The 22,207-nt window shown below is 37.4% G+C and overlaps 1 protein-coding gene across 1 annotated transcript in view; it reads left to right on the forward strand.

Annotated features, from left to right (window-relative positions):
* kcnh3 (potassium voltage-gated channel, subfamily H (eag-related), member 3) overlaps window positions 1–22,207 on the forward strand; it is a 65,153-nt gene that overhangs the window by 1,638 nt on the left and 41,308 nt on the right. The window contains exons 2-3 of the mRNA XM_088012187.1: window positions 4,525–4,659; window positions 15,956–16,095. Of these exons, the coding sequence (XP_087868313.1) occupies window positions 4,525–4,659; window positions 15,956–16,095 (275 nt within the window). The remainder of the gene's footprint in view (window positions 1–4,524; window positions 4,660–15,955; window positions 16,096–22,207) is intronic.

A 22,207-nucleotide genomic window follows, 5' to 3' on the forward strand; every position in this document is an offset into this window, starting at 1 on the left:
AAATTCGATACACGTTTTCTATGTGTATCACGTGTTTCCGCATATTTATCACACATACAACATGTCACACACGTTTTATGTGATGCACATGTGAAAACATGTTTTTCATGAGTTTCACATGTGAAACTCTTTCTTAAAATCTTCCAGTTTTGTGTTGTATAATCACACCACTCCTGATAAAGAAAGAAACAGTTCAAATGAATTATTAAAAGCAACAAAAAAAAATCAATATAGCATTTTCTGATGGGAATTTACTTTTAATGACAAAGCCAATCAAGGACTAATTACTACTGGCTCTCCCACTTCCAGAGTAGTTTTATATTTGGTGACGATACGGACGGGGAGACGAGAAGTGACAGCTTTGAGCGCTGTGATGTAACAGCATACTCCACATCTAAACAGCTCACTGAATAAAATGTTTTCTGTCCGAGGCAGTCTGCAGGAAATACGGGAATTCTGTTTTCGCTTGGATTATTAGCAACTTTAGCTCAAATATTTTGAATTTGGTGTTTTTACTTTTAGGATTTTGCAAAGATTGTACCACGTTGTACTTGAGCTGTTTACAAAAAAAACCTAGTTAACAAGAACAAAAAGGCAAAGGCTGTGCTAATCAGAGTAAATCAGAGGATATGCAGTTAAATGGAATACGAGTATCAGTAGATAAAAAGCAGAAGGAAAAGCGATTTCATTTTGTTTTCCTGTTTGTACATGATTATTGTAATTTGTTTCTTGGCCAAAATGAAAACATCTCCACAGAAGAAGGAGTTTGAAGCTGTTCCTTTACCAAGGACTCTATTTTTAGGGATTCTCCTCCACTCACTCCTTCTGAGAAATCTGCTCTTTGCAACTAGCCCCGAGTTATTAGTGAGAGATGTGTTCATGTGCAGAATCCAAATCATGTTCAAACTGTTCATTTCCCCTTTCAGAAGTGTAAATTTATTGAAAATAAAATCTACAAAGGGGAATTCCAGGAGATAAACCCTAATCATTATCAAGTGAGATATATATTTTTTTCTTTTTATGGTTTAAAATCATAACTTCTAACATTTAAGGAAACTAATTGGTAGATGTAAAACTAATGTGATATTGCAACTCAGACATAATTAAGATGTACAGTATATAAATAATGACACCAGAAACCAGAGAGCAGATTGTGATTTGGAGGAAACAGAAAATGAAAAACGAGTGTGAATGTAGTTAAATAGCTCTGAGGGCCACACACACACCCTCATGAAATCGTTTCAATTCTGTAGAAAACGTCTGTTTCTCCACTCGATGACTGGCAACTGTGTTGCTTTTGACGAATGATGATTCGTCGCTTTGATGCCTGACCTTTGATCTGTGAAAGTCCTTAAACCAAATTCAACTGTTTTCCTCCTACAGGTCAGATAAACCAGCAGGAGTTTTCTCATTGCTCCTAGCAGCCTCCTGGCTAACTGCCAGTGCCAACACAAGCCGAGGAGATTTTTTATCTCCCTGCAGTTTTTCTTCTCAATTAATGTGGTTGCCATGTTCCCCAGCGGAAGTCGTAAAATTTTGTCAATGTTCCCCTTAATGTTGGAAAGACAATTTTGCAATTGCGGCGTTTTCATTAAATAAGAAATGAAATTAAAATCACACTTGAGCAAGCTTATTAGTGCAATAAGTCATGTAAATGTCATGTAAACATTTACATGACATGCTAATTCAGCCAATCAGAGGAGACGTCGGCATCTTATTCAGGGGTTGGCGCGACAAGCCCCGCCTACTTGTGAGCAGGTGTGCGGCATTTTGGGAAATTGTAGTCGGCGAGTTATGGATTCAACATGTCGGAATGACACACAGCGTTTTCTGAACTGTGATGCTGTGAGAGCTCTGTTTTCACCAGTAGGAACATACAATAACATACATGACTTGTGTGATGTAAAAAAAAAAAAGTTTTTCCAGTTTAGTTTTGTGAAATAAATCAAAAACCTCCTCATCCCAGCACAAATTTTTTGATAGAAAAATGTGAGGTTTTTTTCTAAAGTTGTCGCGTTTCCTTTAAGGAAATTTATTTGCGTAATTTCAATTTACGCGATTCTATGCTTAACGGAAATGCTGCTGCTGTGTGATACGGCAGTGGACAGAAAACGCTTGGAAAAATCCTGAAGCACAATCTTTACACTCCTCAGAAGAAAACCAGAGATTTCAGTCCTGGAATGCAGCTTTTCATCCATCTGAAGGATGATGATGGTCTCATCATACCTTCGACTCTCTGTAGTGATTAAAATCATCCTGTTCACCCACAAGGAATCGCTCGGGGAACGTGATGTCCGGGGAAATCAGTCCACATTAATATGTTCACTGCCATCTCTTTTGCACCACCAAGGTCTCCATTGGGCTCCGAGACGACATCACACTTTAAAACGACGCTGCAAAATGACCTGAATGTGGGAATCTTAGTGAAGGAGCACACAAAGTAGAGCTTAATTGTGAGGTGAAATTGAAATGATCCAAGGATTTCAAAGGTTTAATAAAAGTCTGAAATGTGTGGCATGCAGCGGTTTTTTTTTGGGGGGGGGGGGGGGTTGTTTCAGGACTTCTCAGATTTGACACTTTCTTGAGCCACTTTCAGCTACAGCTGCATCCATCTTGGGGTTCATTGCTACTGGCTTTGCACATATAGACACAGAGGTTTTGCACATTCTTTGTGAACCTTGGATAGATTCATAAAAATCATATTTCTTTAAAAGGTCTTGCCATACGTTCTGAATTGGCTTTATTTCTGGACCTTTAGAAGGTCACATTGACACTGCTCAGTCTGTTCTCCATGTCTTTTGGCACCTCTAATAGTTTTTTTTTTTTTTTTACAATTACCCTGCATTTGGCTTAATTCATCTGTTTATCAACTCTCGCTAACTGACATAATGATATAATTGATATGATGTTTTATAATCTTAACTCTGCTTTATACTTCAGCTGTGTTCCTCGCTCTTGATTGTTGCAAACCTCTGAAGCGTTCACAGAACATATACGGTTATAAAAGACTTTTTTTTTTTCATTTACTTTCATTGAGTTTGATTATGTACAGCCACCCTTTTCTGATTCTCATTCATAAAAAAATTGTGAAAACCATGCAGCGTTTTCATTAACTTTACCATTTCTTACTTCGCATTGGTCTATCGAACAAAATCCCAATAAAATCCCAACTCTGTGGGTTTAATGTGACAAAATATAAATAATTTAAAGAGTTTTCTTTGTTTCTGCAACTAAAAATACGAGACAAGATACAAATCACCTAGAGATAACAGAGCTACTGTTCTCTAATGTGGATGAAGTGTGCTTAAAGAGAAAAACTTGTTCACATCTGAGATAAGCTCCCACTCTTCTGGTCGGTTCAGATTGAATGTCTCCACTCATACTGGATCAAATTTAGCTGAATAAGCTGAAAACCCTACGTTTTGCCTCTCTTCTTCTCTTGTAATTTTGTATTCTGGCACCTTTCTGACAGCTTTGTCTTCTTTGTGAATACAAATGTCCTTATCTACCAGGCTAAGACCTGCATAAACACCTGCCAGGATAAGATTTAAATTATCCTTGGAGCCGCTGCCCAGGTAGCAGGAGCCCAGAGCCCCATCCTGGAAGACAAAAGCTGTTTCCTTCTTTCTCTCCCTCCCCCCTCATATGCCTTTAACCTGACAAAATGTTCCCTAGTTTTCAGTTTTTGGGTTTCTCATTACCCACAATGCACCTTGGGAGCGGGTGGGCTGCAGGTGAAGCTATAAAAAGGAAGCAGAGCTTTTCTCCTGGTGAAAATGTGTCCCTTAATATATCGGCTTGTAAAAAGTTACCAAAAATCTCGATACTCGATTTATTTATTTATTTTTTTGCCATGAATGATTTTTGACTGATGTTCAGTTAAGTGACGTGGAAACGTCACATGCGTCCTTGTACAGGATGTTCTGCATATTTTGAACAATATAAGCAAAAACTGCATATTTTGTCTAGAAACCAAAAACAACTTAGGTGGTATTTATTTTTCAGACTAAACATTCTAGTTAAATCCTGATTTAATTCCTTTTTCACGTGGAATCCGAACATTTCTAAAGCGAAATGAGCGGATCTCAAATCAGCTGATTATCGGTTAAGAGAAATTCAAAAATGTATTTCAATTTAATTTGGGCGGGCGGGCGGGAAGTGGTCCAGAAAAACAATAGCTGCAAGCTAAAAGATTCTTGTGATGTTTCAAAGCACCGTTGAATGTGAATAACGGTGAAGAAAAGAGAAATTGTTGTCTCTGATTCAATGAAATTTATTTTATTCATTCTGAGATGTCATGTGGCGTTTGGGACACTAATTGAAAAAATATTATGAGTGGCACATAATAACGTTCAGCAGAGTCTCAAGGCAATCACTTTGACAGGAGATTTCACCGGTAGATTAATGAGAGACAGAGAAGATGAATTCTGGAGAGTTTGGTGAGATCAGCGCGACGTTAATTAGCCCGCCAGCATTGCTGTGCATTCCCTACGAACATGCGCTCACTGTGAGTTCTCCTTCCAGGTACAAAGTTCTGGTGCCTGCTGGACATCGTGCCCATCAAGAACGAGAAAGGAGAGGTGGTTCTGTTCCTCGTGTCCCACAAAGACATAACCGACAAGAAGATGGAGCAGGATCCAGAGCAGGGGCCTGAAACCGGTGAGTGAAAAGCATCACGTGTCCATAAATAAGCTCAGACTGGCTCTGACTTGCACTCTAGAGACTCAGGGTTTAACTTTGACTCGTCATCTGAGAGGCAGGTCTTACAAACAATCTTTATCTCATGGAATCAGAGCGACCACATGGAAGAATGCCAGGAGTTATTTTGGAAGGTTTCCAAAATAAAACATTTTTGCTTCACTTTGGAAAAAAAAAAGAAGTACATTTATTTTTATATTTGAAAATGTTACAATTTAAAATAAAATTTAAAAAAAAATTCAAATTTTTTTCCCAAAATATTTTATCTTTATTTTGGTAAATAAATTAGAAATTTCATATTTATATAAAAAATAAAATTTTACGGATCTGAATACATTTTAATGTTCTGTTGGTTTTCATTTTAACAACACACTTAGCAATCTAATCACCAGCCGTTTATAATAAGGCCAGAGGCAATAGTTTTTGATTTTAATGTTTGCTGCTCAAACATGGAATTGTTGTCAGAAATGTACAAAAATGATCACTGGCTCCAAATGATGCTGCAATGCAAACTGCATCAGCTGGTATCCATTGATAAGTCATTAAAACTGATGGCAGCGGAGGATGTCAACACTTACACACTACACGTTCATAGTTTAGTCCATGGTTTAGTCATAGTCCCAGCGCTCATCATCACCTATCAGCCAATCAGAGGAGACGTTGGCATCTCATTCAGGGGTTGGAGCAACAAGCCCCGCCTACTCGGGCGTTTAGGTGGAAACAAAAACAAACCATCATCCTCCTTCCACTTCCTGTCTTCTTCTTCTTCATGGTTTTTCCCAGTTGTAACATCCGGCTGTTGGTCATGTGACTCGTGTGATGCGATAAAAGTGTGTCCATTACATCTATTTTGATATGGCTAAAAATAAAAAATAAAAAAATAGCTCAACACTTTGTCCGAACGCAAAGATATGTTTATGTTTTCATTAAGCTAATTTATTCTCTCAATTTCAATTTGCTCAATTTTACGGAAAGGCAGCTAGTGTTAAAGATGATCTGTTACAATAAATGACAAAATAAATGCCTTGAATTTGAAGACACACCTTAGGCTTTGATTAGGCATTGAGTGGTAATTGTGGAAGGTTTTGAAGAAGTAAAACGTGTGCCAGCCAATCAGGGACGATCAGAGAATAACGTAGAAAAACCTCAGGATCTACAGATACGTGGATCATGTTCTTTCCTCTTCATAATAATAATAACATAATGTTATCCCAATAAAACACAATACAGTTTGTGTGTTTAATGTGAGAAAATGTGCAAAGACGAACATGAGCAGTTCAGGGAGACGGTTTAGGATCTTGTTCTGCAGTCCCTTAATTAGCAGAGTAATTCTAACCGTCGTTGTAATTAATGTGGTTTTTATGACTCACTCTTACAGGAAATCAAAGTTTTACAGTTGCCGTTGAACGCCGTGCAGCAAGTGCATCTGTACTAATTTTCATTGCGTTTTATTCTTTGAAGTTCATAAAGTTTTGTTTTTTTTTTCTTATGTGCTAAGTGTTCGACACCTGTGGTGATCATCCTTTCACAACAGAACGTAACCATCACTTCCTCCTGGATGAGCTTTCCATAAACATGGCTGCATATATCATGAAAATATTTACAGAGACGAATAAAACGTTCCAAACAGAGCCGCCCAGCTCGCAGGAAGGACAAACGAAGGAAACCAGGATGAAAGGCGGCTACGTTTGGATTCTGAAGAATGTAAATCCGCCTCTGTAAGCTCAGATGTGCGATAATAATTTTCTATCCACATGGAGGGAATCTGCAGCATGAAACACTTTGCCCTTCAGCTCTCAGGTTATTATGAAAGTAAGCAAACAACAATTAACCATCCATTAATAGTTTTAATCAGTCTTCTCCCCACTGTACGTCTCACCCTGACTGAACAGGCGACTCTGTCAATTTGAACGTTTGATGAATGCAAATGGCTTCCCTAAATGAAATGCGCATGCTGCACTGTAAACATTCAGACGAGGATTACGCACAGCTTCCTCGTCCTGAAATGCGCTAATCCTGACGCTGACTGAGGAGGGGAGCCACGTTTTAAATTACTGTGGAGAATTATGTGAGTTAATTAGGAGCAGAGAGGAACGCGTCCTCGGCTTGAAAGTCCCGTACTTGAATTTGTTGTTGTTGTTGTTGCTGTGAATTCTGCAAATGAGGCGTTTTATGAGCAGCTTCTTATACAGTGAAGTTTATCTGCTTCGAACTTAAGGACTCTGTCTGCTCTGCATCCTCATGTGGGGGAGGCTGCGAAGGGTTTCAGTTTTCCTTCAGGAACATCTGAGAGTGAAGATGTCTGAATCAATGGTTCTACGCCATGCCACTTTTATTTTCTATATCCAGAAACGCTAAACGCCTCATAGCTTCTGGTTTTACTCAGCAACAAGTTCTGTGGTGGAAAATTTTATCGGGTAACATATTACAACTTTATTAATCTGATTTTGAATGTTTTACCAGATGACATTTTCCACCACCAACCCCTCTTTTGATAAGAAAATATGTAATATTTTGACATTAATCCCATCAAATTTTATTTAATCTCTACAGTTTAGGGTTTTTGTTTTTTTTTGTAGCAGTGTCGTCCACAGCAGGGCCGCTGAACAATTTTGTGCCACAAACGTTTCCATTTCCCGCTTGTCAGCTATGCTAGCTGGGGGAGCAGCTTCAATTTCCTGAAGCTGCTCCCCCAGAGCAGCTTTATGGCAGCCAATCAGAAAGATGAGCATCAGAAATAACATTTTCCTGAATTTCTCCTCTAAGGACTATTTCTATGTTCTATCTCCATTATTTTTAATTTGTGTTTTACAATACCAATTGAAATAAAAAAAAGATTTTAAAATATATTGGATTCCAATCTCTCTCTTTTATGCATATATATATATATATATATATATATATATATATATATATATATAGAGAGAGAGAGAGAGAGAGAGAGAGAGAGATTTTTTTTTTTTTTTTTTTTTTAAACTCTGGTCTAAATGAACTGCTTAGTTAAGCTCAAGTGTTTTTGTTTACTGTTTGTTTAATCTGTAGGGCCAGTTTTTGTTACTCCTGTAGGTTAGTCATGTTAAAGCTGTGTTTGCATGTGTTTTGTTTTTTTGCTAACATTTTGATGAAAGCCATTCAGAAGTTTGGTTCCCATATATCATCAGCTGCTTGTATCTGTAGGCCAGGAGTTCGTCTATAACCAGATTTAGCTGCATTCGTCTATTTATGAATTCTTTTTTGCTTTGTTGTATTTTTCTCGGCGTGAACAACATTGACTGACCTTCATCAGTTCTTGCTGCCTGCAGTAGTTTTGAATGATTTAGTGTGTTTCTCTCTCGTACCTGTGTGGAAGCAGGGTAGAGGGCCCAATTATGCAAAGCCGTGTGATTGTGTTAGAGCGTGCAGGGTCTCCACGGAAACAGTGAAAGACCCCAAGAAATGTGTTCAGTATTTCCTGAACCTCCAAGCTACACTTCCAAGAGTTTTCACTTTAATAAGTGTTTTTCTAGCACATGGCTGCATAATGTAGGCAGTGTTGTCATCATGCAGAAATATGCATATTAGGTATGAATATCTCTATAAGGATATTTTTGTCATTGATATTAATCATCGACCATCACCAACTCCCAGTATAAAATACTTTATATTCATAAAATTAATGCCACATATTTCATTAAAAACTAGTTAGCTCTAAGATGTAATAAAATAAAGTGCTACATTTGAGCAGCATTGCACCTACATTACTCACCAATGTTGTTTTGGATGTTACAGACTCTCCTGATAATTGGGATCAGATTTAGACATTCCACATGTAAAGCTAATTCATCACACTACAAACTAAAAAGGAGGAGTAAATTTCCATGAAAAAATGTTCTAGAAAAAACAAGAACATTCCTGCTGGTGTTATAATGTTTGCTTGATATCCTGATGTTTGCTGGATTAGACAGTCGTTCCATTGTGATACAGCATCAGTGGAAATTTACTCTTCTTTCTTTTTATTTCTACCTACAAGGACCCTATTACACTGTCGTTTATAAGCCACTGAAAAGTTCACAACTAATTATCAGCAAAGAACAAATTTTATAGTGGTTGATTATAAGAAAAGGCAAACAGCAGAGAACTGCAGAGCAACATGGCAGCTAAGACTTAAAACATACTGGCAGAGGGAACAAACCTGCCATCTGTAGAATCCTCTGTGTCGTCGTTAATTATGAATGTGGAGGAAGTTGCCCCTCTACTGTCTACATCAACTTCATCAACTTTATCACCGTGGCAGCCCAAACCTTTCACACATTTTCTGTAGCAGAGGTGAAACTTCCAGCACCACAGAGTCACTAAATTCAGTGATGCTGATTGGCTAAATATTTATTATTTTTCGCCAGCAACCACACAAATTTGCCTATTTAGCTGCAGGGACTCTTTAGACTATCACCTCTGGAGAGAAATGACATCAGTGGAAATTCACTGCTGTATAAGAGTCGTGTAAGTTATTAATATAGGCACACACTAGTAAGGAAAACTGAGACTGATAGTACTTTTTTTTTTTTTTTTTGAAATATGCACATATGTTTTTTGATCTGCATATGGAGCAGCTACCACTGGATTTGGTTCAATGTGTTGCTCTGCAGATGCAGAAATAATTTCATTAAAACCCAATCTGTTTGACCCACTTCCTGAGCCTTAAGCTCAGAATCTCATTTCAGCAGGTAAGGAGAGCGAAGCATGAGCAGGAAACAAAAAGGGAGAGGAGAAACAGACGTGGACAGAGGGGGGGAACAAACACGGCTCTGCTTAAATAAAGTCTGCTAAACATAAAAAATACAATAAAGGAGAAACTGCTCTCACAATAAATCAATGAGGAGTACAATGCTTCAGAGAAATATTGGTAAATATTTATACTTTTCCACATATATTTCAGCCACAGACAGAAATATTAAGCTAATGTTCTCCAACAAAATCTCTGAGGCCAGAAACAGAAACAGCTGGATTTACTGAGATTAAGACGTAAGAGTAGCAATTCTTCAACATATACTCAAGTAAAAGTATTTGATAAAAAGTCTACTCATCATAATATAACCAAAAATATAAAGTTAAGTGGAAATTTTGATATTTTAAGAAGCAAATAATGACAATAATTTATATAAGCAGCAAAAAAAAAATCAGGCCAAAGAATGTTTTTCCAAATTTGTTTCTTTCAACAAAAACTTTTGAGACTTAAACAAAAACTGCTTTGTTTTTCATTCAGTGGGTAGAGAAACCAGAAATTTCACTCAAGTAAAAGTAGCAACATTTCATAATAGAATTACTGAAGTAAAAGTGGAAAAAGATAAGCATAGCAAAAATACCCCTGAAAGTAAACTTTTTCAGAAAAGTTACTCAAGGAAATGTTGAGTGAATGCAACTAGTTACACAACCCACTTCTGTTTATGGGTATCAGAGTAGAGGGGGCCTAATTCAAGCACATGCCACACTTTACAGGTTTACAAAAATAACTTCTTCTTCTTTTTCCACTTCATGAATTTGCACTTCTTTGTGTTGTCAAGTAATATCTAAATAAAATACAGTGTGGTTGTCATGGAGATGTGATAGAAAGCTCAAGGAAGGAAACTACGATTATCAGTTATTTAAATGAGTTCCGTTTATAGACTAACTAACAAACATTTACCTTCAGCATGTTCACGCACACACACACACACACACACACACCCCCCCACACACACACACACACACATTGTGACATACTGTATGCTCTGACAGAACACAGTCCATGAACTCCTTGTATTTGACCACCCGCCTTTAATCACTGGGCAATTTTCAAATCTAAACCCTTGGGAACTTGGGAACTAAATAAATGTCACAAAAGGAAAGTGCTTAGACTTTTTAAGAGCGAATTGGAGACCTGCACAATTCCAAACCTCAGTGTTCAGAGTCACATGCTTCATCATGAATCGTTTAAGGAGCAGCATTATGTGTTTTCCAGCCACATGGTGCCATTTTATAGCATAATCAAGTCACTGCGTTAACTTCAGTTGTTATAAAAATGTTGCCTGTAACAACTATGACTGAGGAGAAATTTTACTTCTGGGTTTAACGCACTGGAACTGGACCTCTGTCTCTTTAAACTCCTGCTCTTTCTGAAACTCCGCCTTCAGGGAGTCATCACAACATGACTCCTCTATTAAACCTTTAACAAAGGTTTTACCAGCATTTCACTGAGAAATATCTCCTATAACGAACTCAGCTAACGTTCTACCAGGTGTTTGCTAATTGCTGCTGGCTAGTCTGCAGGGGCTGAGTGGGAGAGTCGTGGGAGAGGGTTGCTCTGTGAGGCAGAAGCTCGGAAACTTGGAATCTTGGAAACTGCTGCTCTGAGGCGGAGCTGCGCCTTGAAGGCGGAGCTAGGCCCAACCAGCCGAACGTTTGCCACGGGAGATTAAAGGATTTCTCAAACATGTGTGACAGAATCAAAGCAACACTCCAGTTGTGTGTTTGATTAGGGAAAAACCTTACAACATAATGTAAAGCTCCAAAATGTCAACTTTACATAACACTGCCCCTTTAAGGAAGAAATATTAGCTTTAGCTGCTGGCTTCAGCACACATTTTTAAAATGATGTTTTTAAATTTTATTGTGTCAGTGGAAAACACTGTTTTCACTCACTTTGCAGCAGTGAGCAAGAGTGTGAAACTGCTGACATATGCCTGAAATACTTCCCAAAAGTTTGTTCTTTTTTGTTGTTCTTGTTGCTGTGACGAGCTGCAAAGGCTGTAAATGAAGAAAGAGGTTCAGTCACACAGTCTGTTTGGAGAATAGATAATAAGACTGCACCAGACTGCACTGTCCTCACTAAGAAAAACTAGCTAGAATAATGGCATGCCTGAAGAGTGGATGAAACACCCGGGGGATCGGGAGGCTTAGCGGAGCTACGGGCTAACAAGCCTTCTCCAGAAGGCGCTCAGGCTGATGAAGGGTTAGCATTCTGGCTGACATTTCTACCTGCTTCTATAGGACAGCGGGGAACAGACCTAATGTAATGAATACCTTAAAACCACTGAGTATAGAAAATAAGTGGATTAACATGATTAAGTTATGATTTGGTGACAGTGACAGAATCAGTTTTACAAGTCAAATGAAAAAGGTCACGTTGGGTGTTTAGTTTTATTCCACTGTGACTCTGTTTGTCTAATTTAATTCGTTTTAGTTAATTTGTAAGAGTGGGTCCGCTTGTTTTTATTCATTGTAAGATAAATATTGTTTAGTTTCAGTTTAGTTTTTTATTGGTAGTACTTTTAGTCCTTTCATACTTTGGTTAATTTTTAGGTGCAGGATTCAAAAAGGTCAAACGGACGTTTTCTGACATTTGATGTAAACTGTGTCGTCAGTTCAAATAAATAGATTCACAAACTCAAAAATGGAGAATATTATACTTATAATGTTTTAGTTAATTTTATGAATGCGCTAAATTAGCTATAGTTTTCTACGTTTTCATTTATTTCAGTTAATGAAAATGTTTTTTTCAATTTCAGTTTTCATCACTTCATTAGTTTTAGTTAATTGCGATAACATAAATGTCCTTTTAAACATGCAAAACATGTAAAAAGTAATCATCTTCCTTTCTTTTAATAAAATGCTTTACTGTATGTATATTCACAGTGGTGCATGTGTTGTTCTATATCCACTGTAAAGGGGCCACATGCAATAATCAGACAAGCAGGTGGCTGAAAAGTTGGTGGAAAATATATTTTTAGTCGTTGAACCATAAGCCTTACATTGTCCAGGCACTGTCTGATTACAGTTACCATGGTTACCTCTGAAACTCTGTACAAAATGCATTTACCTCTTACATAAAACAATGGCATAGGCGGATGAGGAAATCAAACGTGGGGTTCAGTTGCTCTATGGAGAAGCTTTTAATCTAAAAAACAAACAGATGCATAACATAAATGAATTAGTTGAAACAGATCTAACATAAAATGCCTTCTTTAGTGGCGACAGTATTCAGTTTCTTGGACAACTTTGAACCGAGACATTTACTAAGTGTGGGATTTAAATGCAGGTTTCTGAGCCTCCATGTGTTCTGTCATATTTTTTTAATAAACAACGGATGTCAGCCCCCAGCTAATTAACCCCAGCCTACACAACGTCCAGCAGAGCTCTGGCTTTTAGGAGATGACTGAGACAATCAAGCTGGGCCAGCTGGTGCCACACACACATACGCGTGTGCACACACACACACAATTCATTTTTTGTTCTTGAGCTGCCTCTGCTTTATGACACTAAGGACACACACAGGCTTCAGTAGAGAAAATGAAATGCTGGACTTTAAGATGTCAGAACACTTTATGTTACAGAAACATGAGTATGTTCAATAACCTTTGTGAAAAGTGCTAGATATTTTTATTTTGATGAGAAAGAACAGAAAGTCTTGTCTTCTGTTAAGTATTAATTATCCAGTCGATGTATATGTAATCACAATAATTCTCTGACCTTTATGCATTCTGCTACTACCTCTATACTAACAGAACTAATAGAAACTCAACTAAAACTAAGCAATATTTAATTAATAATAACTATGGTAGCTAAAGCTAGCGAACACACTCTAAAAACTAATTAAAACTAACTTAATTAGACTAACTAAAAGTTAAAGAAGATAAAACCAAACTATTATGAAAAACACAAAACTACTGTAACCCTGACCTCACAACACCTGCACCAATTTATTCATTTATGCAAAAGGAGCCACAACCGAGTACAGAGTATACAGAAATTACCACAATTTTCAGAAGCCTGACATTTATGTTTTATGTAATGCTTTTTTATTTATCTTATTTATTGTTCTAATTTTCTAACACTTTTATTATTTTCATGCCTTAATCAGCAAAATTACAAGAAACAAAAGCTTGAAATATTTCCATCTATCTGTGATGAATCTATTTGAGTTTCCCTTTCTGAAATAAATGAAGATAAAATGTGTGATTTTTTAACAACGTTCGAATGTCATATGAAGATGCTTTCTTGACCCTCATGGAAAAGAAAACAATTTGAAGCTAAGGACAGATAGGAAGGAACATTTCTCAGGACCCACACTGTGAAAAACAACCACACTGCAAGCTGCATGTATAAAATTACAGCTGCTCCCAGGACAAAACCCAAAGGAGAACAACAAAAGGAACATGAAATATTCCTCTGTTTGGAATTTGACAGGGTTTGTTAATGGAAGCTGGCAAAAAAAAAAACAATATTGGATTGTTAATTAAAAAAAATAATGAAAAGGGAACAAGTGGGAAATCTATTGTAACATTGCTTTTGTCATCATAACTGAAACTGTTTCCCCCTTTAATTACTTACTTCGAGAAAATTCCAATTCATTTACCAAAACAAAGATTTTTTTTTACAGTGCTTGTCAGATGCTTCTGTTTGCCTTTGCTCTGGACCTTCCACTCAAAATATGTGTCTAAAATTCATCTCCTTAGTAGGGTTGCCATACGGAATCGTGTTTTACCTTAACAATGAATCTTTGGAGACACAACTGGCTCTTTGGGTCACTTAATATATCAAATGATAAAATATTGCTCTGTTTCTTTGTTTGTTTGTTTGTTTGTTTGTTTTTGTATTTGGCTGTTAATTGCTGTGTCCCGTATTGAACCGATACGGGACGCGATTTGTTCCGTATTTCTATAAATCTCCGATAGACACGCCTGTCACACACATATCAACATTAAGTGCAACAATAATGACATCACCAGATATATGATTTAGATATGCAGAAACAGATATTCAAATCTACATCACAGTATTTTTAGACAGTCTGTGAATGTTGGTCCTCTGCGATAATTTGGTCTTCTTCGTGTCAGTTTATGTAAAAATGAGAACTCATCAAATATAAACGTTCTCTCTCTGTAAGGGAGCGAGTTCAGCTTATTTTACTGGAGATGTTTCACTTTGACAAGCATTACACAACAAGATGAGAACATAAAAGAGCCTGCATTCAAATGCTGCATGTAAAGCAGTTTATTTGCAGTAATGGAATAGAATTAAAAGATGTAACATTAAGAGGTTAAATTAGGTCTTTTCATCACTGACCATAACATTGACTATTGTAAGTAATTTCTTATTAGCCAGACATCATATAGACAAATGTTGCTCCTTTAAACTTTAAAATAATTCATAATTTTATTCAGGGTCTTTTTTTTATTATTGTTTTATAAATCCCTATATTAGGTCAAATAAAAACTAATGCCTTAAAGCTGACTTCTTTTTTGAAAACATTTACACTTTATTGTATTGCCCTGAACTATTTGTACTAATTTTGTTATGTTATATAGTCAAGTTGCTAAAATTCCTATACATTTTAGGTTGTTTGTTTGTGTTGAGGTTTTTCACAATTTTATTTAGTTGGTTTTTATGTATGTGTTGTGAATACAAAATGTATACGTTATGGTATCATTTGAAGTTGATTTTATATCTTATTTAAAAAAAAAATTGTGACAGGCCTTGATTTAAAGAGTCTGTATGTAAATAGGACTGTCTGTAAAAATACCGTCCACTCTACCATACAGCTTCAGCCACCCATGCTGTCTTTCTGCACCGTCTAAAATGCTTACGATCTCTCCTGGACGTCGTGAACAAATTTCATTTACTTGTAGAGAATGAATTGATTTGGTTACATGGGTGGGTACTTTCCAAGAAAGACAACATATTATGGGCAGGGGAACATCTCAAATAGGAAATGAAATAAACAAGAAGACATCTTCTGCCCGGGTGATGACTTAATCTACCCATTATGAAACTAAGCCCCCCTGGTTTAATCCATTTGTGTGCTTTTGTTTCTTTTTCCTGCATGGAGACCTTTGTTCACGTGAAAGAAAAGATGACATGAATGAGGTTTTGTGGGCTGTTTGTCATTAGTATTGATTCCATTCTGTGGACACAGATATGGAGCCTGTTTGAATTGCACACTGACAACAGCTCCAGTCAATAAAGAGGCACAACACAGGTCAATATCAGGTAAGCTATTACCACAAAAGAAGTACGCGAACAACAGAACAGGTGGTTTCACCGACACTGCATCATTGTTACGGTTGACAGTCATTGAGTCGAGCCGCATTATCTGTCAGTCACTAAAATATCGCTGTCAATGCGTCGATTCCAGGTCAGAAACAGTCTGTTAAAAAAAAATCGACATGCACAGGATCAGACAGATACTGATTGAAATTCTCCCTTTGGATTGAAAAACAGCATGTCTCCGTCTCATCCCCAGATGAGGAGACGGGTCTGCAGGTGCATCAGGTAACTCGCCCTCCAGGCTTCAACGCCAACCGTCGCCGCAGCCGAGCCGTGCTCTACCAGCTGTCGGGACACCTGCAGAAACAAGACAAGAGCAAGCTCAAGATCAACAATGTGAGTTTCCCGGCGTCGGCGTGGATGAATCTCTGCTGCTTTGTTGTGAGGAAAAGAATCTAAGGCTGGGTGGAAAGCAGTCAAAAAGACAAACGTACCCTCCTGCAGTTAGAAAACTTTTTGACCACAATCCAAAATATTTTCTAGAAGTTGGGGAGACTTCTTGAACATCCATGTGAGAGAAAACATCCGTAGCATGATGTGCCAGTCTACATTCTCATCCTTTGGCTTGTGTGACACCCAGTAGAAATGCTTGTTACCAAATAGCCTAAATTGTTTCCATCTAATGGTTGTTATGGAGATGGACAGAAAGAGAGCAGCTCCAATTGCTCCATTGTTCAGACTTGCATAAATATTAATAATTACTTGGTAAGGTGGAAAGTGCCATGGGCTTCCTGGTTCCAGCTGACGTCTGCGGCCTTGTCTTCAGCACGAGTCGCTGTTGCATTATGGATTGTGTAGTGCAGTTGGTGTGATTACTATATAACCTACTGGTGGGCCATCATCAATACTAGAACTACGGCCTGGCAGTATTGTTTCGAGCTGCATGTGGCTAGCAGCCTTGAGCTTCACATTCCTGATCTAGAGAGCACATTAAAAAATCAGTCTCTAAATATGTTTTTATTGAATTTGGAACCTGACAGAACAGAAAACAGGTCAGGTACGCGACCAGAACCAAGACAAAGTTAGGAAGTTACCAAATACAAACGGTTTCCAATCACGCAGAATTCAACTCATCTTATCCGTTATCCATCCTTAAAGCAAGATTCTCTTTAAACACTGGGAGACCTTGAGCATTAAGAAATTCAAGGACAATCTGCATTTATCTTGCTAATACATGTCTACTATCCTTCAGAGTTGATCAATTTTATCTTTCAAAATCTAGAACTAATGTTTGCTAATAAATAATGTCTAACTCGACCAGTAATCTGTGATCTTGTTTGCCTAAATACAACGAGAAGATTGTTTTTCCATTATGTTCATCTCATTAGGTAAGGTTCTCTGTCGTAGAGAAGGAAGGGAGTCAGGATCTAGAAATAGATTTTTTTTTATTTGGAGGAAAACATAGAGGAAGAAACACATCGTTATTAGCGAGTCCTGTGTAAAAGTTTGCATTGTCCCAGATCTGAAATGTCCTTCTCATGCACTCGGTTGCTTTCTGCCAAATTCTAAATCTGGCTCTGTACTCATCAAACAGGCAAAATAAAAGCTTTTTCACTCAGTTTTCATTTGCACTTATATTCTTCACTGAGGATGAAGAAAATGTCTTGAGTTTTTCCTCCTTAATATAAAGCTCTTTTTACCCTTAAATTCAACAATGCTCTCTGGGAAATAAGAGCTTCTTTCATAGCAAAGGCTTTGCCCAGTCCACTTCACCTCTCTAATCGCTGACAGGTTTAAGGGAATAAATATTTCCTAATTAAACAATAAGAATCAAATAAACACTTTGACGCCTGAAGAGCTGAAGACGTCCAGTAATTAGATTATGTTCTCGTTGCTTTACGCGTGGTATTAGACGCTAGAGGACATCATTTATTCAGAGATATTAAAATGCTTTTCTTCAGGATTCATTCGTCTCTCAGCCTAATTAAAATCTCTTAAACCTTCAACAACTCTTCAGTCAGACTGAGAGGCAGTAGATGATAAAATATCCAAACACAAGAAGGTGAGATTAGCTCTAGTTTCAGAGCAGAAACTCGTTTTTTTTTTTTTTTTTTCTTGCATGAGTTGTTGGTGTGCTCCAGTGCAGCCAGCAGCTCTGACCCCAACATATGGTCTGAAGTTTTTTCACATCTGGCTGACTCCAGGTGGAAAGAACTTCACATTTTGCTGACTCGGGTGATAAAGAAACTGGCAGAACTTTGTGCAGCTTGCTGCTGCTGAAATGTCCAACTACAACTATCACCCTGGTTCTCATCTTCCTTGGTATCCAGTGGAGTTTGTGGTTAACTATGACTGCAAGTCATTCATCCTGAGGTGTTTCGATAAAAAAAAAAAAAAAAAAAAACTTGGCCGGAAATCTCCACTTTGTTCTGAACGAAACACAGAAGGGGTTCTGTTCTGTGATTTGGTCTGATGCAATTTTTCAAAGCAAAATCTGGTGCTGTTATGTTTTTCTTTGTTTTGGAGAGAAAATGCTTTCTTTTAGCAAAACAGCGCCACAACCATATTTGGCGATGCTCTGTGTAATTGTCCTATCAATAACTGTGGAGTCTTAGATCGAGCTCTAGCAGCTTTTTGCAGTTTATCTGGAGCGTTGGACAGTCAGACCATGCAGTGAATCTGCTGGGACATTTACATTTGGGAACATTGGACCTGTCTGGAAAGTTTAGCTGTTTATTATAAATATTTATCTCTTTAGAATTAATTTTTCTTTAAAATATAATGGGAAAACTTGAAAAGTGCTTTGTATTAAAGTTCTCTTTGTAATATTAAAAATCAGAATGTGAATTATTTTTACAGCGTGTGGAACCCCCACACTGTCTGATAGAGGCTCATGGAGGGATTTGAGGGAGCAATAAAAATACAAAACTTCTCAAATGAGTTTTTATTGGTTGGTGGCAGTGGATCTGAACTCCTATATAGATGAGAGAGAAGCATGGTGGCAGTGATGCAGCATATTTATGATATAGCCATGCGCACTGATGAGATGCTATCATCCTCCAACCATAGGTGAAAATCCCGGGGGGGTCGGGTGGGAGTCCGGACCCCCCCCCCCAATCTTGGAAAAGTCCAAAATTGTCTGCCCCAAAGAAATCATGAAAGAAACCCTTGTATTTAAACAATATCAATATAAAAAAGGCAATAGAGACTAGGGCTGTTGTAAACGAATATTTTAGTAATCGAGTAATCTATCGATTATTCTTACGATTAATCGAGTAATCGGATAAAAAAAAATTATAAAATGAAATATTGGTAAATCTGGCATAATACCAATGTTACTATCAGATATCAATCAGTCCAATTTTTCATATTTGAGCATCCCTAACAGTTGCTTTTTTGTAGTTTAGAAAAGTAACCTGTAACAATAATAGCTCACTTTCTAAGTTAACCAGAAGAAAAGTTATAGAAAAATCTGAAATTATATTGAATGTAATAACAAAGAGGCAGGCTCACAAATATGCTTATAAAAAATGTCTACAATCCAGCTTTTAGTTTATGTATTCATCTTCAGTGAGTTTAATAGATTAATTAAACTCACCTTGCCACCTAACCTGTCACGCTTTGGGTTTGAAAATACGGGAAATGCCGCCTGGAGTGGGAGGAGAGGGCGAATGAACGAACGTAAGATGGGTGGAGGGGAGGAAATAGACCAGCGGACTGACGAACCGTTAGACCGGGGGACGAACACGGGGGGAAGCAATACGGGATATTTACGACACCTTCACTGGTCACACTCAGAAACTCATCTACCAGCCATGTACGAAGCGCTCCGCCACCCGTTTCTTCAGACCGGGATATGAAATTTATTGTGCGGTTCGTCGGTAAAGCTACATTTACACGGTAAGCATCAGCTACTCAGCCGCCCGCCCTGTTCAGTCTATCCGCTCACCTCAGCGCTCTTCCCGCCGTTCGCTTTCAACCAGCAGCCCCGGAGGAGAAATGCTGCCGTACTCCAGGCATTCCCCCAGTCATTTTAAGGATGCTTATTGGTTCCCCAAACACGATAAAAAGTCGGGCATTATCATCAATCAATAAAATCCCCACGGGCCAATCTTGAAGATTGGACTTTATGCCGCTGAGACTTAGCTTTTGTCAACAACTCAGAGGCGGAAGTGAGAGCTCCGCGCAACGCAAATGAAGTCCCGGCCGGAACACGATGCGCTAACTAATAAAACATAAATTAACGAAGCTTCGAGGCAGGTAAATTTTCCTCGAGGAATTTTAGTAATCGAGGTACTCGAATCATTCGAGGAATCGTTTCAGCCCTAATAGAGACAAAGAAAGAAGTAAATCTGCCATTCATCTAAGAAAAAAAAAGAATTAATTTTTAGGTCCCCCCCCCCACCATTATTAGAACAATGGTTCAGTCCAAAGTGTAGGCGGAGCAACCATAGACATAATATAAGGATAGACGCCTCATGGACCGCTCTCGCCTATTGTCGCTGACGAGATTTAGGGCGGCCATCTTGGAGCGGTACTCCGCTCCACTCAGCCTTATGTGTTTAGCAGGCACAATGACGTATCAGCGCATTTAATCGATCATAACACACTTTTTTGTTTCTGTAAACCATATTCAAACATCTATCAAAGCAACATTTATAAACAATTGTATTTTTAAGTATGTTTTTAATACATAGTTCATTATATTTAAATATGCTTAGTGGCTATAACAATAGAATAGGAATGGAATATTCTGATATCGATGTATGAAGAGCATATTACAAAGCACACACCCGTTCATAATTTATTTAATACATTTAGTAATATCAATACATATTTATATAACTATACAAACACTAATAAATAAAGATTAATAATGGCACAAATAAATAATGATTAATACTGAATTATATATATATATATATAAAAAAATAAAAATTTAAAATAAAAAAATTATATATATATTATATAATATATATATATATACACATATATATATATATATATATATATATATATATATATATATATATATATATATATATATATATGTATATAATATGTTTTTCAGCCGACGAGTCCAAAATCCGATGTGAGATTCATCCGTGCTGCAGTGAATCCGTCTCTCTTTATAGATTTCTCCCTCTTCTTCCTCACACCGTGTCTTTAGGAAACTTTCAAAACAAAAACGGAAGATTTAGGATGTATCTTACTTTTGACAGAGTGAAAGAATATAAATAATAGTCTTTACCACCTGTGTAAACTTTGCCGGTGAATGTTATAACACATAATATAAGTTTTATAATATGTGTTATATTGTTTCATTTCTAATATAGGCCCTTGTGTCAGATAATCTAAGCCAATGTTAGAGAATAATTATTTTTTTTTTAGATTTACGGAATCTCAGTTAGCCTTCATAGCGGGGCTGAACCCGTATTACACCAAGCACTGTAGCTAATATTAGCTGGTATCTCGCCGGTGGACATAAATACAGTAAAGTAATATTCTAATCACAATATATACACAATAATATGTCCATCTTACTTGTGAAATGTTGTCTGTCAAGCCCTCACATCAATAATCCATCGACCAGAACAACAATATCCCTCAGTGCTGAGGCATCTTCTGCTGTTTTGATTGAGCAAAGTAGGAGGGTATACCGCTCCAAGATGGCCGCCGTATTTCCTGCGCCGGAGCGGTCCATGAGGCGTCTATGCTTATATTATGTCTATGGGAGCAACAGCTGCGCTGCTGAATGGCTCGGGCTCCGTTAGAGCCGCTGAAGAGAGGGGCTAACAGTTAGCTGTGGCTCTGCAGCACTAACAAAAAACCCTGCAGTAAGTAAATACTTAAAGCAAATGACATGTAACACGTTTTATTTACTTTCACTGCTCAATAGGAAGAAACACATTCACAATAAACAGTTCGTTATTTCATTACTAAGGTTGAATCATGATAAACTGCCTTGTTATGCCTCGGAAATCAAAACTAGCTAAACTGCTACATTGCTTTCATAGACTTAGCTCCTTTTTCTGTGGAAGGTAGCCAATATTTAAATTATATTTAGATTAAATTATACTTATTTTAATAAGAAGAGTTTGAAACGGGAGGCAGGCTGAGCGTTAAGCACTGGCCGACAGCTCTGTATGAGAGCCGAGGGGCTACTGCAGTCGACAGTAAAAACAAAAATAAAGTATGTATGCCTTTATTTCTTACCATCTTCAACGTAGAGCCTTTAAAACCACAAAATAATATCTGAATATTTTTCTAGAAAACTCTGGTGCTGAGCCTTAAGTTTAAGTTATGATACTTTTCAAATATTCAATTGCTACATATTTAACATGAAAAAAGAGAAAAGTTTAAAGCAATTTAAGTTATAATTTAAATAACACATGACTTATATTGAGAACCACTGTAATAAATCAATATTTATGAGGAGTTTTATTAAGTGGAGTTACTTTTTATTTGTTTTTATTTAGGGCCTTAAGTTTTTGTAAAGGTGTAGCAG

This window comes from Poecilia mexicana, unplaced genomic scaffold (assembly GCF_051168715.1).
Source record: "Poecilia mexicana isolate PSO_F unplaced genomic scaffold, ASM5116871v1 scaffold_2, whole genome shotgun sequence".
Classification (NCBI taxonomy): domain Eukaryota; kingdom Metazoa; phylum Chordata; class Actinopteri; order Cyprinodontiformes; family Poeciliidae; genus Poecilia; species Poecilia mexicana.